This window comes from Squalius cephalus (assembly GCF_949319135.1).
Source record: "Squalius cephalus genome assembly, chromosome: 13".
NCBI lineage: Eukaryota > Metazoa > Chordata > Actinopteri > Cypriniformes > Leuciscidae > Squalius > Squalius cephalus.
Window position 1 is genome coordinate 16293291 of NC_137134.1, and position 24538 is coordinate 16317828.

The window sequence follows — 24538 nt, forward strand, 5'->3', positions numbered from 1 at the left end:
GCAGTAGCAGGCCACAGTTTTGTTAGTTTCACTGTGCACAGATCTCTTAAACACAGGTCTGTACGCTGGTGTGAGAAAGAGGGTCAGGTGGTCAGACTGCCCTAAATGGGGATGAGTGGAGACCTTGTATGCCCCTCTGATGTTACTGTCCATGGTCAACATGGTCCAGAGTTTTATCACCTCTGGTTGGACATGTTACATGCTGGTAAAATTTGGGAAGGACAGTACGCAGGTTAACATGATTAAAGTCCCCCTCGAGGCTCAGCTGACTGTTGCCCTGACGACCAGGCAGGTTTTGTTCCCCCATTTCCTCCACACACACCTCTTACCTTGTATGTCGCTTATTGTTATTCCTCTCTTTTTCTTTTACAAGAGTGAGAGGAGCAAGAGAGAGCTTGAGAGCTTGTGAACACACACACACACACACACACACACACACACACACACACACACACACACACACACACACACACAGTATTTTCTGTAGACAAATGCCCTGTCCCAAATGGCACCCTAAACACTAAACACGCGGTCTACCTCTGAGTCCGCACTTTCATGACGTAACGCCTATTGGACTGTCGGGAAGAAGTCTGCTTTAAAGCTCACATTAGTGCGGGCTCGGCAAACGTGCATATCGCGGCAGGCGGCAGCCATTGTAAGTTCACAAGACCAAAAGTTCATATGAAGTGTGCCATTTGGGACAGGGCCAAAGAACCTGTGACACATCTGACGAGCACGCATTCCGATGACGTCACCGTCTGAGGCTGTCAAGTTCAATGTCAATTTTCATTGATGTGTTACACACATTATTCACAGCAGAGGCCTGCTTCATAAAAGACGCTAAGAAAAGCGGTGATTAAACTTCTCTTATTAAACATATCTTCTAACTATAAGCATTTATCTTTAGGATGTTGGCTAAGTTGCGGTGAACTTATAGATTATTACACTCATTTGTTTTACTTAATGAACTTATAGATTATATGTCATATGTTATATGTCAGCAGCCATATCACCCTGTAGCCCAAGACTGGTTGCCCACTGAAGCTAAGCAGGGCTGAGCCTGGTTAGTACCTGGATGGGAGACCTCCTGAGAAAAACCAGGTTGCTGCTGGAAGAGGTGTTAGTGAGGCCAGCAGGGGGTGCTCTCCCTGTGGTTTGTGTGGGTCCTAATGCCCCAGTGTAGTGACGGGGACACTATACTGCCAAAAGAGCACCGTTCTTCGGATGAGACGTTAAACCGAGGTCCTGACTCTCTGTGGTCATTAAAAATCCCAGGATGTCCTTCGAAAAAGAGTAGGGGTGTAACCCCGGCATCCTGGCCAAATTTGCCCCTTGGCCTCTGTCCATCATGGCCTCCTAATCATCCCCATATACTGATTGGCTTCATCACTGTCTCCTCTCCACCAGTAAGCTGGTGTGTGGTGGGCGTTCTGGCGCAATATGGCTGCCGTCGCATCATCCAGGTGGATGCTGCACATTGGTGGTGGTTGAGGAGATTCCCCCATCTATGTAAAGCGCTTTGAGGTCTCAGAAAAAGCGCTATATAAATGTAACGAATTATTAATTTTTTTTGTTGTTGACATTTTTAATAATAATAATAAAGATATTAATATTAATAAAATATAGTTTTAGGTATAGGGGAGCGCGGGGCACAACCTAACGTGGGGCTAGTTGTAACGCACTTGTTTTAAATACTTCCACACATGCTAGGATGACGAAACTTGGTGTATTTACTAGTTGCCATATCAACACTATATAGAGAAAAAAATGCGCCAAAATTATAATTTTTTTGGAAGATATCCATAGACATTTATTAAACCATAGCAAAAGTAAATTTCTTACTTAAGTTAATTTTTCATCTCTATTTTTTTTGTGTTTATTTAAAATTAGTCAAATCTGATATTATTTTAATCTCCAATATGTTATTTAACAGTTGAGATAGTTATTTAATGCTTCGCTAACTAGCAGAAGACACTAGCAGGGTTTAAATCCCAGTTGTGCAGGCGGGGCATGTTGTCACACTGCGTTACAATGTGCCCCTATTAGAAATATGCTATTATATTCTATACTTTTATTAATTTTATTGAGAAAACGTGAGAAAAAGGTGAATAAAGACTGAGAGTCAATGTTCAGAAATTACCAATTATTTATTTGTTTTGAATTATGTTGTATAGCTGTGTTTTCATGTGTTCGTAGTCAAAACTCAAAAATGAGTTTATATTTAATTATTAAAAATTGCCATTATTTTATATGAACAAGTTTTTTAATTGTATTCTATTTAGAAAATATTTTAGTTTGTCTTGTATATTTTTTTATTAGATCAGATAACATTTTAAGCTGTCATGTGTCATGTTACAATGTGCCCCTCACATGTTACAATGAACCCCACCTATGGGGCATGTTGTCACATTTCACTTCCATTCTTTCGGGGTATATCCAGGAAAAAGTATATACTGTATTAATAAAACAAAACCACATAATTGTACTAGACATGTGGGAAATTAATGTGGGAAAAAAGAAATACTCTGAACCATAAGTTGCCATTTAAACACACCAAAAGAAACGTAACTTTAGAGAAGTCAAATTCCTTGAGTCATAGTTGTTCAACACATGAACATGAAGCAAAGGTTCCAACATGCCATGTTCACCTCTGAACTCTTTAATTCTGTTAATGCTTTTCATGTTCTTCGTGAATCAAATCATAAAGTACATTATGTGGTGAATGAATCTGTCTCATAAAGCATAATGAGTGAGTTCGAAGAAGATTCACAAAGCCTTAAAGTATTTGACTGACTGTGCTTAAACTGTTCTTGTCTCTTATGACCTAGATGATCCTCCTTATCTCACATAAAAAATTGGAAATGTAAAGGCTGGATGTCATTTACTGGATCTTACTTTTTATGTAAACACTGAATTGTTAAACTCAAAGGTCTTTAACTTTGTTTGCAAATGGTTGTCATGTGATTCTTGGCAAACAATTAATTATGTTCAAAATAGGACACGAAAAATTAATACAAATGTATTTTTTCCCCCAATAAATATTGAAAAAAAGAGTTCTTGTGACTGTGAAATGCTGTCTGTGAAAATAAATGTCAAACTAAATATTATAAGAAGTTTATAAGTTAAGTTCTGAGGTTTGTGATTTTGCAACCCTGTTATCAGAATTTGAGATGTGTAAATACTAAAAACCCTGAATTGAATAGATTATTTTATAGCAAGAAGCATAACATAAACGTCAAAATTAAATCGACAAAATTCACAAGATAAAAAAAAAAAGCTTGGTTTGTAGTAACTGATAAACCTATTTTTATTTTTGTAGGGAATATTGTTTATTTGTTCAAATATCTTGCGTAGTTGAAGGGTTAGCTCACTGAATGCAGTCAACACTAGTGTAAAACAATTAATCATGGGTCTTGTAATTTTCATTAAAAAACTTTAAAGTGATAATTAAAAATATTGTGTATATTTTATTAAGAGATACATTTTCCTAATTTTTTAAGGGAACATACACAGTTTTGAGGCTTAAATTGAGGAACCGATTAAGCTGATAAAATTAAGGAAAAAATGCTACCTATTTATTTTAAGAGAATTTTTTCAATTATGCGGTTTTAGAGACACCATTGTTAGTTCCCAGGATGCTTTGCACATGGCTGGAAATGAAGAGTACATGTTGAAATGAAGTGTTATTTTATGTGTTTTTGAGCAAAGGGAAACATCTGTTAATGTTTAATGATCAAAGTTTTGATCAGAAGATTGTGCAAAATACATATTTTTATCAAATGACACATAACCCCTAATAAGTCAAGTGATATTATTTAAATATTGAATAATAATAATATTAAATAAGTAAATAAATAAAATAATACATAATTATAATTAAAAGGGGAGAGGGTTATATAAAAATTAATTAATATAATTCATATGATATGTATTCCTTTATTTTATAGAATATTCTTTGATTTTAGAGTTGCCCATATCTTTTCAAAATGAATACTTTTGCTCTAAATTTCATGCAATCCTCTCCATAGTATACTTTAAAAACTAAATCTAAACAGTAATTTAAAACTGGGGATTCTGGCTTTCTCCAAAATTGTGTTATTGATTTAAAAGCGGTAATTCACATTATTCAAAATAAGTATTACTAATAACTAATCTTTATTAAGTAATAGATCCTAGGGGAGAGCGGGGCACAAAGTAACGCTTTTTGACTTTCTCAGTTTGTCTAAATCTAATAAGAGTTGCTGCATCAGATAAGATTTTTTTTTTTCACTTATATGAAATATTGCTTGTGTACAGAGTGGTCTGGTGTAAGAAAAACCTCTCTTTGACTTTGATAAATGATTAACTTGTTGATCCCCAAGCAGACAAGAGTATCAGAGACAGACCAACAAAGATACTTGTGAATTGAGATCAAAATGAGAGTTCCAGTAAAACTCCTCGGCTTCGTCTTTTGGTTGTTTTTCTTTAATTGTGCTCGATGTCAAGGCAAGTGATTTTTTGTTATTGTTATTTATTTGAATGTCTTTTTAATTTAGATTTTATTGACTTGAATATAAATGTTATATTATATGCACTTCCCAAACTGTAGATTTAGAAAGTGTTGCCTAGTTTTGCATGTGCTTCAGCATTTAATACAAAATGTCTTTGTGTAACATTTGTTTGTGTTTCTCAGAATGTCGTATAGCAGATATTAAATATGAAAACACAGAACCAGTTGCGAAAGAGTCATACAGTGATGGTGAAACAGTGAGGCTGAGCTGCACGACAGGTTTTACTGGAATGTATAGATTAAAATGTGAAAAAGGAGAGTGGAAGACATCCATTGAGCGACCATGTGCAAGTGAGTCAATTCCACATAACCAATGACCACATCATTTATTTATTTATTTTTTATTAAATCAATATCATAATGCAGAGTAAAACTTGTTTGATTTCTGCAGAGAAAAAATGCAGTCACCCAGGGGACACACCAAATGGTGATTTTAGTCTTATATCAGGATCTGAGTTTGTTTTTGGAGCAAAAGTGTTGTATACTTGCAAGAAAGGGTAAATGTGCTTTATGCTTTTTATTCTCTTGTATGACATGCATACTGTCCTTTTCAGTTTAACACTCCTTGTACTTGTAGAAAGTGTGCACTTGTACTTGTATTCACAGGTTTGAAATGACAAGCAGAATCAATCAGCGTACCTGCAGAACTCAAGGATGGGACAATACTCTCCCTATCTGTGAAGGTACGCTTTATGCAGTAACTAGTTTTCTTTTTTCTTCTTTTGATATTTTTGATTTCTTTTGATTTTTCTCTCAGTCATAAACTTCGGAACTAGTGACAAGAGAATTAGAACTAAAATAATAACTAAAATAATTTGTTGAGTGATTGGTTTGTTGGTTACTTAATTTTGTATTTATTGTAATATTTTATTGCCTAGCTGTGACATGTCCAGCCATTTGCACAGATGGGGATGTGATTGCATCTCTTTTTTGTCAGTTCAATAGATTGCTCAATTCTAATGGACACATTTTGCAAGGGGAGATACATATTCATTTTGCAATGACTGTACTTTTACAATGTCCAAAAGTTAAAAAGTGTCGTGAATCTTCTTCAATCTCAATCTTTTAATGCTCTATGGGACAGATTGTTTCGTCACATAATGTACTTTATAATTTGGTTCAAGAAGAACATGATCCAGTGAAAAACATGAACAGATTACAGTTTTTTACGATTGCTATGACAAATTTTTCAATACATTTAACAATTTTCCAAAACTCTTAACACAGTTAGCACTACATCCGTCTGTGTAAGCTATACTATTAACACATTTCTTGTTGCTTTAACACAAAATACATACAATTAACACAAATTTAAAATGCTTGAACTTCTTTTACACACAAGCTCAAACAAGAACAAAACAATGGATTTTTACTGCCAAATTTACCAATGCTTTAACACTGTTTGTCAGAACAGAAAACACCATGTTCTAAACCTAACCTTACAGGCTAAAGTCAAGGTAAACAGCTGCTTATATTGTGAACTGAAACACAAATATATCCCCTGTATTTTATTCTATTGTTACTGAGAAACAGCTGATTGAATTATGCAAATATATAAATCATAGCTGATTCCCATCTAGGAAACACACTCAGGTGTTGAGGTTCTTTCAATCGCATGACCATATGGTATACTGTAACCATACATTCTATAAAGCACTCTGAGATGGTCTTTTTTTATTGAATTTCTGCATCAAAAGACCTAAACCCAACAAAACAAAAATGTAGAGAGGCTTCAAAAGAAACTGCAGTGCAAAACACAATCTATGATCAATACAATATACAGTAAGCTACAGAGTTCAGATTCGAACATGGCAATTATTCCAGAACCTGCCCTTTGTTTCCTGTTCATATGTTGCATAAAAATGACTCAAGAAGTCTGAATTCTTTAAAGTAAATTGTATTTTGGTGTGTCTAAATGACAAATATAGATAATCATATCATATATCAGATAAGATTTTAATTATTTTCATACACTGGTCTGACTCTGGTGTAAGAAAACCTCTCTTTGACTTTGGTAAATGATTAACTTGTTGATCCCCAAGCAGACAAGAGTATCAGAGACAGACCAACAAAGATACTTGTGAATTGAGATCAAAATGAGAGTGCAGTAAAACTCCTCGGCTTCGTCTTTTGGTTGTTTTTCTTTAATTGTGGCCAATGTCAAGGTAAGTGCTTTTTGTTGTTGTTGGTTTTTTTTTGTCTTGTTTTTTTTTTACTTTTTCATGTTGATTTTATTGAATTGAACATGAATGTTATATTATAAGCACTTCCCAAAACATTTAACTGTATATCTAGAGAGTGTTGACTAGTTGTGCAAGTACTTCAGCATTTACAGTTTTTCTCCATTGGTTTGGCTCATTTCTTGAAACAGAAATGACATTCTCAAAACAACATGGACAAACCTCCAAACCACATGGCAATTGTTCACAACATAATTGAATTTCTCATTCATTTCATCAAATTGCAAATGTCTAAGTACATGTCTCAATGTCTCAGTACATCTTTGCAAATGATTAAGTACAGGTAGCCTACATTAAGCACAATTTCCAAGTGAATAGATCTTGTTGATCTAAACTGATTGTTGATTCTCAGTCTAATGGTTGTTCGCTCCAAAACGTGTCAGCGTCATTTCATTGTATAAGTCATCACATACACAATAGTCTGTTCAATTGTTATGTCTTTAAACGATAGGGTATTTTGCAGCCACCTCACTTGGCAGGAGTTACGTCCTGCTCCTTATGTGGGTGGCTAGCATAGAAGTCGCTCCCCTCAGACGTCTTCAACTGAGGGCAGAGCTGAATGGTTCAGACCTGTTGGCTTCACTGGGTTTTCAAGTGGGCACCCCACTTCACTGTTGTTTCATCAACTAGCCCACGACACCTCAATGGGGCTTGACAGCAAAACCAGCGTCCTGGATCTGCTCCCTCAGTCATTCAGGACTTCACCACTCAGCTCTGACCCCCACCCTCTCTGCCAGCCTGGTTTAGCCACCGCTCGCTCCTCTTCAACCACAGCCACCTGGATGCTGCCTCTGCCTGCTTTGATATCTTATTCACCAGATCCTTGCGAGTTGCCCCTCTAACCCCAAGAGTCCCCAATGCCCTCCAAAGTGACTGTCCTGGGAACCCCCTGCAACCCACCTCCACTGGTAGATTCCAGGCTCTCCAACCCCTCTGCTGGCTCTCAGAAATGAGGGACTGATACTTCCCTAGCTTGCGTTCATGTGCCTCCTCGATCCTTTCCTCCCAGGGTACTGTCAGCTCTATTAGGGCCATCTGCTTTGTTGCCTGGGACCAGAGCACAATGTCTGGTCGGAGGCTGGTTACGGTAATCTCCTCCGGAAACTTGAGTTGCCTTCCGAGGTCAACTCTCATCTCCCAGTCCTCTGCTGTACCTAGGATCCCTAAACATCTGTCCTCCTTGCCTGCCTTCTCCCCAGGCCTGAGGAAGCCAATGAAGCGGGGGCCTTTGTATTGGGCCTTGGTTCTTTTCCGCTTCCTCTCCTTCTCCAATCCATCGGCCAGTTGTGCCAGCACCTGATCATGGCGCCACCTAAACCTGCCTTCAGTCAGGCCTGCCCGACAGGATGACAGAATGTGTTCCAGGTTTGCCGGTCTCTTACACAGCACACAGGAGGGATCCTCTGTCAGTCTCCATCTTTGGAGGTTTGTTGGTGTTGGCAATACATCATAAACGGAGCTAAGAAGGAACTTTATCCGATGCCCCTCCATATTCCAGATGTCCTTCCAACTGAGGGATCTTCCTCTGACACTTTCCCACCGGGTCCAGCTGCCTTGCTGTTTCATGGCTACTGCCCTGGCTTGTCTACTTTCTTCCTCCACAGCCCGAATCTCCTTCTGCACCATCCCCTTCCGGTCCTTTGCCCTTGCCTCCTTCCAGCTTGCTCGGGTGATGACTCCCAGGCCCAGCCTCCCCTGAGTCACCGTCCCCATGATGTCTGCATGTTGTAAGCGCTCCTCCGCTTCCCTCAGAGCTCCGCTGGCCTTCCACTTCCGTCCCGTCTTCACTACGACGTCGGCCTGTCGCACTGCCTGATCATCACTGTCACGCAAAATCATGGCCAACCGAACTTTGGCTGTCTTAAATTCTTCCACGACTGATGTAATTGGCAATTGCAATTTGCTCCCTGAGCTGTACAGCCCTATAGAGCAAAAACTTTTGGGGACAGACAGCCACCTCCTGAGAAAGCTGTTAATTCTCCTTTCCAAAGCCTCCACTGTTGTCAATGGGACCTCATACACAAGCAATGGCCACAAAAGCCTTGGGAGGATGCCGTGTTGGTAGCCCCATACCTTGTACTTGCCGGGCAGGCCACTCCTCTCCAGGGCTTTCAGCCATTCTTCTGCTTGGTTGAGCATCTCCTTCAGGCTTGCTTTGTCAGTCAGATCGGCTCTGTACCACCTCCCTAAGCTTTTTACTGGTCTCTCTGTGACTGTTGGGATGGTGTCTTCACCGATCTTAAAGCGGAAGCGGTCCTGCACACGGCCCCGCTTCAGGACCAAGCTTCTCGATTTTGAGGGCTTGAACTCCATCCTAGCTGCTGTGGTGAGCTCTACCAAATCTTCCAAGATCCATCTGCCCTCCGGGACTGACCTCGCTGTTATTGTCAAGTCGTCCATAAAGGCCCTGATTGGGACCTGTTGGACTCCACTTGACAGCACAGCTCCCCGTCTAGGCTTCTCCACTGACTTGATGAGGAGGTTCATCGCCGCTGCGAACAGAATCACAGTACATCCGGTCACAATTCCGACCTCCAATCTCTGCCAATTGGTAGTGAAGTCACCAGAGGTGAAGCGCATCTTAAAGTGCCCAAAGTATTTCCAGAGAAGCAGCTGTACCTTCTGGGGGACGTGATAGGCTCTGAGTGTATGGTCGACCAACTTGTGCGGCACTGTGCCATAAGCATTTGTTAGGTCAAGCCACAGGACTGCTAGATCTCCCTGGTTCCTCTTAGCATCCTTGATGATCTTGGAGATGACGCTGTTATGATCGATGCAACTAGGGACTCCTGGTACTCCTCCTTTCTGAACAGAGGTATCGATATACTTGTTGTTAATCAAGAACTGGGTCAACCTCTTTGCCAAGATTCCGAAGAACACCTTCCCCTCCACATTCAACAGCGAGATTGTGCGGAAGTCTTTCAAACTGTAAGAGTCCTCCTGCTTGGGGATGAAGCAGCCCTCGGCAATAAGAAAACTGTCTGGCAGATGGTTCTTCCTCCACACTATCTTAAGTAACCTCCACAGACGTCTCCTCAGCCTATCACAGTTCTTGTAAACTCTGTACGGAATTCTATTTGGCCCCGGTGCAGATCTTCCCCTTGCCTTTCGGATGAAATCATTAACTTCCTGCCATCTGAGTTCTCCCTCGTCAAAGGAGATGGTCGGCTCCTCTAGGCTGCACAGCTTTCCTTCCAGGTCGAGCTCTTCCTCTCGCCTTGGGTCACTGTGCACCTTACGGAGGTGCTCTTCTACCTTCTCCTTACTGGCCTTTAGCACTCCTGATCTTTTAACTCCAAGGAGCCCTGACAGGTACTTGAAGGGTTTTTTTGTAAACTTGACTCTCTCCTTTTCCCGCCTCCTTCTATCCCTTCGCTGGCACTCCGCTCGGCGCAAGATTTTTATGAGCTCCCTTATGTGATCTCGCATCTCTTTAAGGGCAGGTTTTTCGTATTCAGGAGCCTGCCGAAATACCCTCTTCAGTCTTCTCAAATCGCCTCTGAGCTCTGCAATTTCCCTTGAGCGCCTATTCTCTCCAGCATGCTGTAGGCTTTTGGTCTGTCTCTGCTCCGTCCCAAAGCGCTCTACTCCCATGTTCCAGATGATGGTGGACATTGCCTTTATCTTCCTGCCAATGTCACCCGCGAGAACAGACTCAAGGACTTGGTCTATTTCCCTGTCGAAAGATTCCCAGTCTTTCCTGGCTGCTGCTGTTGGCCACAGCACTAGCTTTTTTCTTTTTTCCTCTCCCTCAATGGCCCGAACCTGCTGACCTGTTTCCTGGCTGGCTTGCCTCTCTTGATGTTGCTGGTCGTCTGATACACTGTAAGTATTTGAGGGAATGCTGGCTCCTTCGCTATGTGCATGGAGATTCTGGGTACTATGGTCGGACACCTGACCCTGCCTCTCCTCCGTCTCATCAGGTTGCCCTGTGCGTTGCACACAACTGTGCCGCAAACAACCCATCCTACTCTGGTGTATCTTCAGACCCCTATCGCCTTTGCAGATCTTTCCACACCTACAGACTCTAGTTATTCCGTTGTTCTGAACCGTTGTCCTTTGATCATCATCCGTGGTCATAACAGTTGTCTGTCCTGTAGGTCGCTCTTCCTATTGTATGGGACAATGTGAACTTCCACTGTGGCCCGCTCATCAGGGATCCAAAGATGGTCATGGTGTTCCTACCTATCCTATTGAGGAGTATTTCTCCGCTTGGAGGTGGAGAGTGTATGAGCATCGGGCTCAAGATCAGAGGTCCCTGCTCCATGCAATGGACGCTGCGTGTGAGGATATTACAGGAGATCAGTGTAGGGGATGGTTGCGACATGCACGCCGTTTCTTCCCTCGTTGCATCACAAGGGAGAATATACGCTGTGATGTGGACGAGAATCTGTGGCCAGACAGACAGCAGCGTGTGGATGGCCAGGAGGGTGAGGACTATTTACAGCACTGTAGGCTGCATATCATTTTCATTGTTTTTTGTTTGAGTGTTTATATTACAGTATATTATGCTGTATACATTTTCTTTTTACTCTGATGTGTGGAAGTAACTTTATGTGTGTGAATGATAATGGTTACAATTTCCTTGGCAGTATGAGTGCAATGTGTGATGTCAAACCTTGGAGGCTACTCTTACCCTAAAATCCTATTTCTTTTTTTCAGTTTTATACACAATTGTATTCTGTTAGACAAAAAACAGTACAGTAACCATTGTCAATGAAGAACTGGGCTAAGACTGAAAGGTGGACATGAGGGATATTTCAATGGTCCTCTGCCATAGTGACAAAACATCTAAACATTTTGACTTGCAGTGCTTACACAATGCCAAAGGGACGAAGCATTTTGGGGGCACTGACTGTTTAAATGAGAAGGAAATTTAGTTTTGACACACTCATGTAACTGTTTTGGGAGAGGTATGAGCTTTTGCAGGTGAACCATGGTGTTGTGCCGAACCATCCACGTTATTTTGGCAAAAGCACCAAGAGTGTTGAGAACGTCCGGTCTGTTTCAAGAAATGAGCCAAAGCAATTGAGAAGGATCTTTACCATTTTCGTGGCACTGGCTCTTTATATGGGAAAGGAATTTAGATTTGAAGCATGAGTGAACAGTTTTGGGAGAGATATGAGCTTTTGCAAGTGAGCTATAGTGTTGTGCTGAACTGCAAGACTGTTTTGCCAAATGATCTTAGAGTTTTGAGAATGTAATTTCTGTTTCAAGAAATGAGCCAAACCAATGGAGAAAAACTGTAATATACACAGGTGTGTCGTTGTGTGATGTAATATTGTAACCGTAATATTGACGTTTTTGATTCTCAGAATATCTTTGAAAAAACATTAAATATGAAAACATAAAACCAGTTTAAAAATCTTAATATGCTGATGGTGAAACACTGATAGTGAACTGCATGACAGGTCATATCAGATTAAATTGAACTTAAAAAATAAGTAAAAAAATACTTTTAAAAAAACTATTAAAAAAATGTACAAACAAGCAAATTAAATCAATCAGAGCTCATGGGTGGGATAATACAGTTTTTTACAATCGCTATGACAGTTTTTTCAGTACATTTAACAAGTTTCCTAAACTCTTAACGCACCAACACACCTAAAACACACAATTGGCAAAACGGTTAATTTCATGCTCAAAATCACACATTGTAAACTAAACTCCAAAACTAATTTTCAAAATACAATAATACACTAACACAATACACTATGTCTAACAAAACACTGCAAACATGTTTCAAAATCAAATAATTATTCAAAACACTAACACATGTTCTCTTCCAACAGGAACATTTAGTCAATCATAACACGAAAAAAAAAAAAAAAAAAAAAAAAAACCACTAACATCAGATGGAATTACAGAAACTGCATTATTTTATATGTGTCAGGTCTGCCCTTATACAACAGACAGTATATTGTATTGATCATAGATTGTTTTGCACTGCAGTTTTTTTTTAAGTCTTTCTACATTTTTGTTTTATTTGTAATGTAAATGCATGCATTTTGTTGTTGTTGTTTTTTTTTTTTGTTTTTTTTTTTGCAGCAGCAGCAGCAGCAGCAGCAGAAATTCAATACAACAAAATAAATGACCCTTCTTAGAGTAGCTTTATACTGTGTAGCATGTACGGTTAATGAAAAAAGAAGACAGAGACAGAATTGCTGCAGTAACGGCTTTATTTGCAACAGGACATTTCTGCAAGATAACAAAAATATGCAATCTAGCTGCCATTTACAGTATTACTGTATGTGAAAATACAAAATATACAAACAGAAAAAGCCATTTTCTAATCTGCACGGTCTTCTACATTTGTCCACGTTCTCATCCACATCACACCTGATATCTTCCCTGGCAAGGCATCTTGGGAAGAATCTTTTGGCATGCCTTATCCTGGTAGTGTTCAGCTGTGAGGTCTTGGCATGCAGCATCCATTGCATAGGAGGGACATTTGGTCCTGTGGACGATGGTCAAAAACCTTTCATCTCCAGGCTGAGAAAACTCCTTAATGGGGTTGAGGAAAGGGAAGTAAGGGGCAAGGAAAATGGACATCATCCTCTGATGGGCGTCAAACCTGGCTGTGACTAGACGGGAATGGTGGAATGCCACATTGTCCCATATTTGCATAACTTCAATCAGCTGTTTCTCACTAGCAATGGAATAATGTGAAAATACAAAATATACGAACAGAAAAAGCACCAGAAAAAAAAAAAAAAAAAGAGTCATCTTCTAATTATTTGCATAATTCAATCAGCTGTTTCTCAGTAAGAATAGAATAAAATACAGGGGATATATTTGTGTTTCAGTTCACAGTATAAACAGCTGTTTACCTTGACTTTAGCCTGTAAGGTTAGGTTTAGAACATGGTGTTATCTGTTCTGACATACAGTGTTAAAGCATTGGTAAATTTGGCAGTAAAAATCCATTGTTTTGGTCTTGTTTGAGCTTGTGTGTAAAAGAAGTTCAAGCATTTTAAAATTGTGTTACAGTTTTTTACGATTGCTATGACAGATTTTTCAATACATTTAACAATTTTCCAAAACTCTTAACACAGTTAGCACTACATCCGTCTGTGTAAGCTATACTATTAACACATTTCTTGTTGCTTTAACACAAAATGCATACAGTTAACACGAATTTAAAATGCTTGAACTTCTTTTACACACAAGCTCAAACAAGACCAAAACAATGGATTTTTACTGCCAGATTTACCAATGCTTTAACACTGTTTGTCAGAACAGATAACACCATGTTCTAAACCTAACCTTACAGGCTAAAGTCAAGGTAAACAGCTGCTTATATTGTGAATTGAAACAAATATATCCCCTGTATTTTATTCTATTCTTACTGAGAAACAGCTGATTGAATTATGCAAATAATTAGAAGATGACTCTTTTTTCATTCTTCTGGTGCTTTTTCTGTTCGTATATTTTGTATTTTCACATTATTCCATTGCTAGTGAGAAACAGCTGATTGAAGTTATGCAAATATGGGACAATGTGGCATTCCACCATTCCCGTCTAGTCACAGCCAGGTTTGACGCACATCAGAGGATGATGTCCATTTTCCTTGCCTCTTACTTCCCTTTCCTCAACCCCATTGAGGAGTTTTCTCAGCCTAGAGATGAAAGGTTTTTGACCATCGTCCACAGGACCAAATGTCCCTCCTGTATGCAAAAGATGCTGCATACCAAGACATCACAGCTGAACACTACCAGGATAAGGCAAGCCAAAAGTTTCTTCCCAAGATGCCTTGCCAGGGAAGATATCAGGTGTGATGTGGATGAGAACGTGGACAAATGTAGAAGACCGTGCAGATTAGAAGATGGCCTTTTCTGTTTGTATATTTTGTATTTTCACATACAGTAATACTGTAAATGGCAGCTATATTGCATATTTTTGTTATCTTGCAGAAATGTCCTGTTGCAACTAAAGCCGTTACTGCAGCAATTCTGTCTCTACTTTTTTTCATAAACCATACATTCTATAAAGCTACTCTAAGAAGGGTCATTTATTTTGTTGTATTGAATTTCTGCTGCAAAAAACAAACAAACAAACAAACCCAAAAAAAATGCATGCATTTACATTACAAACAAAACAAAAATGTAGAGAGACTTCAAAAAAACACATTCTATGATCAATACAATACTGTCTGTTGTATAAGGGCAGACCTGACACATATAAAATAATGCAGTTTCTGTAATTTCAGCTGATTATAGTGTTTTTTTGTCATTGTGTTATGATTGACTAAATGTTCCTGTTGGAAGAGAACATGTGTTAGTGTTTTGAATAATTATTTGATTTTGAAACATGTTTGCAGTGTTTTGTTAGACATTGTGTATTGTGTTAGTGTATTATTGTATTTTGAAAATTAGTTTTGGAGTTTAGTTTACAATGTGTGATTTTGAGCATGAAATTAACCGTTTTGCCAATTGTGTGTTTTAGGTGTGTTAGTGCGTTAAGAGTTTAGAAAATTTGTTAAAAGTATTGAAAAAATTGTCATAGCGATTGTAAAAAACTGTAATAGTATAGCTTACACAGACGGATGTAGTGCTAACTGTGTTAAGAGTTTTGGAAAATTGTTAAATGTATTGAAAAATCTGTCATAGCAATCGTAAAAAAACTAATGTTCCTTTGAGTTTACGCTTCCTTGGAAGTTTTCGTTTTTGTCTTTGTCTCTCAGTCATACTCAGAGAAATTGAGAATTTGCCTTTATCTTGAACATTTTCAATATACAATCAAATCATTATACGTCTGCATAATGACGACTCAAAAACATATGAGATCAGAATTTTGAAGTTTTTAAACTGTTTCATCGCAGCAAAGCAGAAATCGTGCCGTGATCTATCCGTGGAAAACGGGTTCACATACAGCCTCCCCTCCAATGAGGAAGAAATCCTTTACTCCTGTAATCCGGGTTATAAACCCTTCACTGGTGGGAACTGGTGGGATTCAGTGACATGCAGCAAAGGCTCTTGGTCTGAAGAACCTCGGTGCATCCGTGAGTTTTATTATTGTCAGTCTCAGGTGTTAGACGAATGATAGTGTACTGAAATGTGCTTCCTGTTTTCTGTCTTTACAGGGGAGGAAGAATGTGGTGCTTTTCCCAGTGTTCACCATGGGAAACTAAAGCAAAGCCTTCATGATCGAGGAACTCTTGAAGTGAAATGTGATCCAGGGTTCATATCAAGTCAACGCTTCATTATATGTATCAGAGGTACATGGGAGAAACCAGTGTGTGAGGGTGAGCTTCTCAAACTCTTATTGCATGTTTGTGGGGAGCAGCGACAGCATATAGTGGACAATAGACACTATTTATTGACAATGTTGATCTCAGTCTTACTGGATTTCATGAATTTCCATTAACATTTTTTTTTTTTAGTGGATAACAGATGTAACATTCCTCCAAAGGTGGAATATGCATTCATAACATCTAAACCTGAAGAGTTTTATGCACATGGATCTAGCGTAACATATGTATGTCGAAGCTCATTGTTAATGAATGGGAAGAGTACAGTTTTCTGCCGCAATGGAATTTGGGAAGAAACACCAACATGTGAAGGTAAGGTTTTGATTGGTTATGATAACTGTCTTTTAAAACTTCTTACAGATTATTAAAAGGGGGGGGGGGGGGGGGGGGCTGCGTTTCCAGATAACGATGTATCTTAGCACTTACGAGGATTTTCTATGAGCGACTTTACGAACGTTCTTGTTCATTTCACGTGCGTTTCACAAAAACGGACTTAGCACTATCGCACGCAGCTGTGCTTTAAGTGCTACTTAAGAGTCGCTGTCCGTTTGTCAAGTGCTGAAATGTCACCTTGTAGAATGGCTCGTAATTGTAGCACACGCTTGTATTTTGAAATCTATAAAAAGCACAAACCTTCGGTTTGCAACTAGAGGCTCTAGAGATCAGGGAAGGAGGTCAGGAAGAAGTGGCAAGCCTTGCTAAAAGGAAATGGGCACTGCAGAGGACAACATTTAATAAAACAGGTGGTGGGCCCAATGAGTGGGCCTCCCTTCTCACAGCAGAGGAAGAAAAGGTTTTGTAAATACTTGTCACAAGTGCTTCAGATGGCATTTGTGGTGGTATTGACATCCATGGAGGAGTAGGGGTAACTCAACCTGAGCCTGAGTCAGGTCCTTCATGCTCAGAGAAACTATCAGTTTCATCTGCCATCTCCCAGCACATCTCCTAGTCCTCCAAACAACCATCCCAGGCCTCAGCCTCCATATTCTGTTGTCCAGACTGCAGCCACACACCTCAGCAGTTTGAGAATCTTTGTAGTTGTAGTCAGGACATACGAGAGTGTCCTAACAGGGAGGAATAAGATGAAGAGGTGATGGAGGAGGAGGTCAAAGATGGCATGATGGGACCACATGATGGCCAACCAAGAAATGCCCAATACATGGTACAAGTCATTGACAGATTTTTTTTAGTTCATCCCTATTTTTCCCAGTCTTTGAAGCATATTTCATACATTCATTTAATTTAGATTAAAATTATTGGATTAAATTATTTATATTTTTGTTTTGTTTTTGTTTTCTGCCCTTTTTAATTATTTCATTTAGAAATTCATTTAAACAAAAAATGAGTAATAAAGTGTACAATAAACTTACAGTTTTTTTCAGTCGCTAACAAGCGTTTGTCCAGCCAGTGTTCACATTTTCAAAACTCTAAACACAATTAGCACAGCATCAGTCTTTTGTGGCCATACCATTCACATATTTCTTGTATTTTTCACACAATATGCAGTCAGTGAACACATTTCCATAATGCTTAAATTTTCTTAACAGACAAGCTATACCTCCCAACAAAATGATGGATTGTTTTTGTAGTATTTACAAATGTTAACACACAACATCCCACAATAGCAAAAACAATATTCCAAACCTTAGATACAGTATGGACTGCATTTATTTACCATTTACATGAAACTTTTACCATTTTTGTAAATTTCATGATTTTAGCAAAATGTGATTTTGATTGCTAGCAAAATGTGTTGCTTTTGAACAATGTCATGAAGAAACAAGCTTTTCGAGTCCATTTGCATCTTCCTGGAGTAATGATGCTGAAAATTCAGCTTTTCATCACAGGAATACTGTAAATTACATTTTACACATGACATACATATTTTTAAAAAGAAATCAGTTATTTCAAATTGTACTAATATTTTACAATATGAAAGTTTTTTAAAAAAAAACTCTGCTTCTGCAATGATATCAGTTCAAAAACAATATATCAGTGAGAGAGTCAAGGAGCTACAACGACAATATGTCCAGATATAGTGTACTGTATATTCAATTCAATGTCCAGTTCTATAAGCTTTGCACTTTGCAAGTAGGTAACCTACACAGTAATATGTTACAGTACAGTATAGTATACAGTGATGATATGATTTACATAAACTTTGTTTTGAGAGTTATGGAATTGGAGGCCAACCAGGCCCCTCATGAATTCATATACATAGATGAGGCAGGATTCAATCTGGCCAAAAGGCGTCGACCTGGACAAAATGTAATGTTTTTGCTGTTGTTTTTTTGTTCAGAATGCTCTTGTGTGTTTCATGGATATTTTTCTACTGTACCTCCTGTAGTAAACAGTAAAGGAATAAAAACTGATTTGCTTTTTAATGGAATGCTTATGAATGTGAACTGTACATGTGGACATACAGTTCCCAACCAAGAAATTTAGTGTAAAACGGTGGATTGCATGTTTTGCATGCAGATACCTGTAAAACTGAAACATAAAAGTCTATGCAGTTTTAGTAATGTCAACAATAGCCAGTATTTTGAAACCTGGTGTACTTTGATTGAGTGCATGTACCTTGTGAAGTGAAAACAAGTGTTATTCTTTGACAGAATAATTTCATTTTGAGTCAGATTTCCAGTGTTTTGGTAAAGTTAGTGTGTGCACAGAGAAACATGTGTTCTGTTTTGAAATGAAGAGTTAGTGTATATTTAACAAAATGTGTTTTTGAGAAGACAATTAACCATTTGGCCAATTGTGTTTTGTAGGTGTGAGTCTGTGTTAAGAGTTTAGAAAAATTATCTGAAGTATGGGTAAGCGCTTGTTAGCGATTGAAAAAAACTGTAAAGTACAATCGAAACCTTATAATCACATTGCACTTGAATAAGGGTGTAATCTGCCGGTTGTCCTGCAGGTGACCTCATAACTCTGTCTTCTTACGATGCACTTAGGGATTTACGATTACTCTGATAAACTTCAATATGTACAGAACTCAGCTGCCCGCCTTCTCACCTCCACTTGCTGCCGTGATCATATCACCCCTGTCCTCTACAACCTCCACTGGCTCTCAGTCAAATACAGGATCAACTTCAAAATACTTCTCACATACAAAGCCCTTAACAACCTTGCCCCTCCATACCTCTCCGTCCTACTAACCTGCGACACGCACGCCCGCCTCCTCAGGTCCGTTGGTGCTGACACACTCAAGACCATTAGAATTAAGCGCCGGACCTGGGGAGACGGAGCCTTCTCCGCTGCTGCCCCTACCCTCTGGAGCGCCCTCCCCGACCACATTAAGCAGTCAAGCACCTTAACATCCTTCAAACAGGCCCTCAAAACTCACCTCTTTGAGCTTGCTTTTTCCTGTTAACAGACTTTCCCAGTTCTTCATCTTCATCCCTATCATCGCCTCCTCTCTTGCTTTTCCTCTGCTTGTCCTATGTTTTTTTTTCTTGTGTTATCTATGTAACCCTGTCTATATACCTTGTTTTGTTTTGTTTTGTTTTCAATGTAAACCAATTAACTGTAAAGCGTCTTTGAGTGTCTAGAAAAGCGCTATAAAAAATAAATGTATTATTACTCCAGAGCACTCGTAGATCTACGATGGTTTTCAAGTGCTACTTAAATTACGATGCTTTTAGGAAACATACCGTAATATTAAGATCAGTCGTACGATCGTTTTTACGATCTTCTTGTTCTTTGGCTTAAGGTGCTTTTGGGAAACGCAGCCCAGAGCAGTCTGTACAAATCACCTACAATTCCCAGAATGAATGGACAGGCATACGACAATGATTTTTGTATCATTAATGATTATTATAATTTATTTTATTTATTATTATTATCACTTATTATTATTCTCATTATTATTATAGAAATTATCAGAATTTTGATTTTACCTCATTCTGATTGGATGATTCTCCAAATTAAATGTAACAAAATAAAGACGCTACATTTTAAATATTTGTTTAAAAGTTTGAAAGTGTTGTGAATCTTCTTCAATCTCACTCATTTCAAATGCCCGACAGATTAATTCACCACAATATACTTTATGATTTGATCCAAGAAGAACAAGAGCGAACAGTGAAAATATTGCTTGTGCACAGAGTGGTCCGGTGTAAGAAAAACCTCTCTTTGACTTTAATAAATGATTAACTTGTTGATCCCCAAGCAGACAAGAGTATCAGAGACAGACCAACAAAGATACTTGTGAAACTCCTCGGCTTCGTCTTTTGGTTGTTTTTCTTTAATTGTGGCCAATAAGGAAAGTTCTCTTTGTTGTTGTTATTTATTTGAATGTCTTTTTCATTTAGATTTAATTGATTTGAACATAATTTTTATATTATATGCACTTCCCAAAACATTTAACTGTAGCTCTAGAGAGTGTTGACTAGTTGTGCAAGTACTTCAGCATTTAGTGTGTCGTTGTGTGACGTTTGTGCTTCTCAGAATGTCTTCGAGAAAACATTAAATATGGAAACTCTAACCAGTTTAAAAATCTTCATACACTGCTGGTGAAACACTGATAGTGAACTGCATGACAGGTCATATCAGATTATATTGTACTTGTGTAACTGGTCCTATTGGACCTGCTCCTTGCTGGATTCGAGCCTGGGACTTTACACTCACAGCTCTTACTGTACTATGACAATTACACTTGTAAAGAATGTAAAAACATTGTGTTCACAGTTTTGAAATAGGGGTGGGATAATAATGTTCCTTTCTGTGAGGTTACGCTTTCTTGGAAGTTTTCGTTTTTGTCTTTGAATTTCTCTCAGTCATACTGCCTTTATCTTGAATTTTTTCAATATCCAATCAAATCATTATACGTCTGCATAATGACGACTCAAAACATATGAGGATCATAATCTTTATGTTTTTAAACTGTTTCCTCGCAGCAAAGCAGAGATCGTGCCGTGATCTATCCGTGGAAAACGGGTTGATATACAGCCACCCTTCCAATGAAGAAGAAATCTTTTACACCTGCAACACGGGTTATAAGCCCTTCACTGGTGGGAACTGGTGGGATTCAGTGACATGCAGCAAAGGCTCTTGGTCTGAAGAACCTCGGTGCATCCGTGAGTTTTATTATTGTCAGTCTCAGGTGTTAGACGAATGATAGTGTACTGAAATGTGCTTCCTGTTTTCTGTCTTTACAGGGGAGGAAGAGTGTGGTGCTTTTCCCAGTGTTCACCATGGAAAACTAAAGCAAAGCCTTCATGATCGAGGAACTGCTGAAGTGGAATGTGATCCAGGGTTCATATCAACTCAATCATTCATAACATGTATCAGAGGTACATGGGAGAAACCAGTGTGTGAGGGTGAGCTTCTCAATCTCTTATTGCATGTTTGTGGGGAGCAGCGACAGCATATAGTGGACAATCAATCGACAATGTTAATCTCAGTCTTAATGGAGTTTCTTTTTTAGTGGGTGAGCATTGTGACATTCCTCCAAAGGTTGAAAATGCACTCATAACATCTAAACCTGAAGAAGTTTATGTAGATGGATCTAGTGTAACATATGCATGTCAAAGTTCATTCTCACTGAAAGGGGAAAATATAGTTTTCTGCCGCAATGGAATTTGGGAAGAAACACCAACATGTGAAGGTAAGATTTTGATTGGTGATGATAACTGACTTTTAAACCTTCTTACAGATTAGTAAAAAAATAAAATAAAAACTGTAAGTATGATAATCTAATGTTAAACTGTCCTTCCCATAAAGCAGTCTTCTCATCTGCTTGAAGCCAAGAGAAAGAGTGATTAGTGTCACGTTACATTAATCCTCAGTGAATTCACAAAATAAAAGAGATGATAGAAACTTGTTAAATAAAGTATCAGAGACACTAAGTATAATGTAAAAGCTGAATTAATCCAAAGTTATTAATGAGTCAAATTTAAAAGAATAAATCTGACTCCACTCAGCCTCTCTCCACATGTTTTCTTTAAAAAATACCGGGCACGTTTTTCAAGCAGTAAATGTGTTATAATGTGTATGGCACTATTTTACATTATGCATTTACTTGTTCCATTAGCAAAGTGTCAGAAACCACGCAAGAATTTTATGACACTGATAAAGGAGAAAGAGGAGTACGACAATAAAGAAGTTCTGAGATACAAGTGCATCGAGCCATACAATGAAATCCCAGAAGGACAATGGATCTGTGAAAATGGAGAATGGAGTGGAGCCTTTGTCTGCATGAGTGAGCTAGAATGTTATGAATCTAAAATCACATTTACATAGTGGGTAAAACATTGACTAGATCCATGATGAAAAACAGCTGGGAATGATTGTGAATTTAGTGGAACATTATCTGTATTTTTTTTTAATTATATATATTACAAACAACTCATGTTCACTGACAGTTACAATGATTAAGGGGACACTATAAAACACTGCATAAAATGGACTGAAATATGTCTGAAACTGTTACTTGTTTAGGTAAGATCTGCCCACCACCTCCTTATGTTGAAAATGGAGACTATATTCCCTCGGGTTATGATGGTAATGAGATTACAATGGTGTATTACACTTGCCAGTCTCACTATGTGCTGAATGAGCGACAGCGATATCATAAGTGTGTGAATGGGAAATGGGAGACCCCTCCGAAATGTCTGAGTGAGTCATTCTTTTCCAAATGATTCTCTTGAATCACTCCCATCATGAAGTGTTTTGAACTTTGTGTGTAATCAGTTTTATTTTGCATCTTTCATAGAGCCTTGCGAAATTACACCTGAGATTTTTGAAGGACACAATGTGGAACCCATCCCAGAAAAGTTCTATTTACCCCATGGTGAAAAGAGATATAACTGTAAATATAGTTATAGTGAGATGAGATGGAAATATATGACCTTGACATGTTCTGATGGGAAGCTGACCATTACACCATGTGAGTACATGTGTTTGTGCACTTTCATATGTGAATTAGTTGAGGTCACCAGGTTTGTCTGCTGCTGCATCTTTACCATCTTGCTAATTAATCTGATATTATAGACCTCTTTTGTTGAGGTTTCAGTTCATGAAGGGTCAGTTACGGGCAGCTTTACTGAATAGAAAGTTCAAAAGAACAGCATTTATTTGAAATAGAAAATATTTTTTATCATTAGAAATGTCTTTACTGTCACTTTTGATCAATTTAATGCATCATTACTGAATAATAATTTTAAAAAGACCACAAACTTTTAAATGGTACTGTACATTCCTGTTGAATTAATTTTATGTTCACCCCCCCCCCCCCCCCCCTCTCTTTTCTTCAGGTCAATAAGACATATAAATTGAAAGAAATGTGGATTAAAACACTGAGGTAAAAACTGATGGTATTTTGATGATGTTACTATCCACATTTGATTTATAGCAACACAATAGATTTTATGGTGCAAAATTTGAATGTGATAAAGACCCTGTAATGATTTTTAGTGGATAAGTCTCTGTGTGCATGTACACTGATTAAAACAACAATAATGCCCACTAGTAACTCTGCATTTATCATAGTTTTCTGTATTAAGATCTGATGATCCCACAGATGTGAATGAAGATGGACAGACATGCTGCTGCAGGAGCAACACACACACACACACACACACACACACACACACACACACACACACACACACACACACACACACACACACACACACTTGCTTGATATTTCAGTCTACTTGCTGATGTTACAGTAATATGACACTGTGTTAACACTGCTTTGGAATAAAGCTTAACTTTCAAATTATTACTCTGAGTTTGGTATTTATTATTATATATTTTTTTTACATTCAACTATTTTCTCCCAATTTATTTACATATAGGAGTTTAACTTAACCCCTTAACTGCAAGAAAATTAAAGCCAAAAATCTAAACAAGTTGTGTTCCAAATTTTAGGTTGATATCTCCAAAAAAAATTGCTTTCAGTAAGATTTTATGTGGGCGCAGTACCAAACTTTTTCACTAGATGGACAGCCAAGCTTCCTTACTGACCATATAAGGGCGCCTCCATTTTCATATATGTTTTGAGTGATCTGAACCATGTATTTCCATAATTTCATACAATTTAAGAAGAATACATCCTATTCAGAAGTAGTATGGGTGGTTTGGCAGTATTTGATTTGATTTCAACCTCTAAAAAACACATAAAAAGAGCACATGTGCGTTATAGCTCGCTGCCGCATCACAGTAGTAGCAGTAGTAGTAGTAGTAGTACAGTAGTACAGTAGTAGTAGTAGTAGAATCAGTAATCTGGTGGATTTTGAAGGCAGGTTAAGACTGGATTTAGATTTTTTAAATGTACTGTGTAAAGGAATACCAATGCTTTGTTTTTCAAATAATAATAATGATAATAATTGTGTGAATATTTAAATCTGTTGCATTTCGCAGGTGGTTTTAAGACTGGAGTTAGATTTTTTTTTTTTTTTTTTTTTTTTAAATGTACTGTAAGGGAATATTTTTATTTATTTTTTATTATGTTTTGAAAAAGCCATTACAATTATAAAAATTACATGTTTTTGGTGAG

General features: G+C 38.2%; 2 protein-coding genes across 3 annotated transcripts in view; both read left to right on the forward strand.

Annotated features, from left to right (window-relative positions):
* Positions 1–4340: 4340 nt before the first annotated feature.
* Positions 4341–24538, forward strand: part of LOC307170186 (verrucotoxin subunit beta-like) — a 157011-nt gene continuing 136813 nt past the window's right edge. Inside the window, exon 1 of the mRNA XM_079891234.1 lies at positions 4341–4485. Coding sequence (XP_079747360.1) covers positions 4416–4485 — 70 coding nt within the window. The 5' untranslated portion in view covers positions 4341–4415. The remainder of the gene's footprint in view (positions 4486–24538) is intronic.
* Positions 6550–23761, forward strand: LOC307170192 (complement factor H-like). Of its 2 annotated transcripts, none has more exons than XM_079891249.1 (12): positions 6550–6714; positions 15610–15789; positions 15871–16032; positions 16171–16350; positions 20934–21113; positions 21195–21356; positions 21464–21643; positions 22070–22237; positions 22477–22653; positions 22751–22924; positions 23292–23338; positions 23541–23761. In XM_079891249.1, the coding sequence occupies exons 4-11, from the start codon at positions 16287–16289 to the stop codon at positions 23297–23299; spliced, it is 1113 nt and encodes a 370-aa protein (XP_079747375.1). In that variant the 5' UTR covers positions 6550–6714; positions 15610–15789; positions 15871–16032; positions 16171–16286; the 3' UTR covers positions 23300–23338; positions 23541–23761. The 2 variants fall into 2 exon arrangements, with proteins under 2 accessions (XP_079747375.1, XP_079747374.1); XM_079891248.1 differs by having other exon boundaries at positions 23558–23761.

Coding starts and splice junctions, on each gene's coding strand:
- LOC307170192 (XM_079891249.1), top strand. CDS start 16,287: ATGAATGGGAAGAGTACAGTTTTCTGCCGCAATGGAATTTGGGAAGAA. Junction 16,351..20,933: donor AGAAACACCAACATGTGAAG/GTAAGGTTTTGA, acceptor GTTTCCTCGCAG/CAAAGCAGAGATCGTGCCGT. Junction 21,357..21,463: donor GGAGAAACCAGTGTGTGAGG/GTGAGCTTCTCA, acceptor TTTCTTTTTTAG/TGGGTGAGCATTGTGACATT.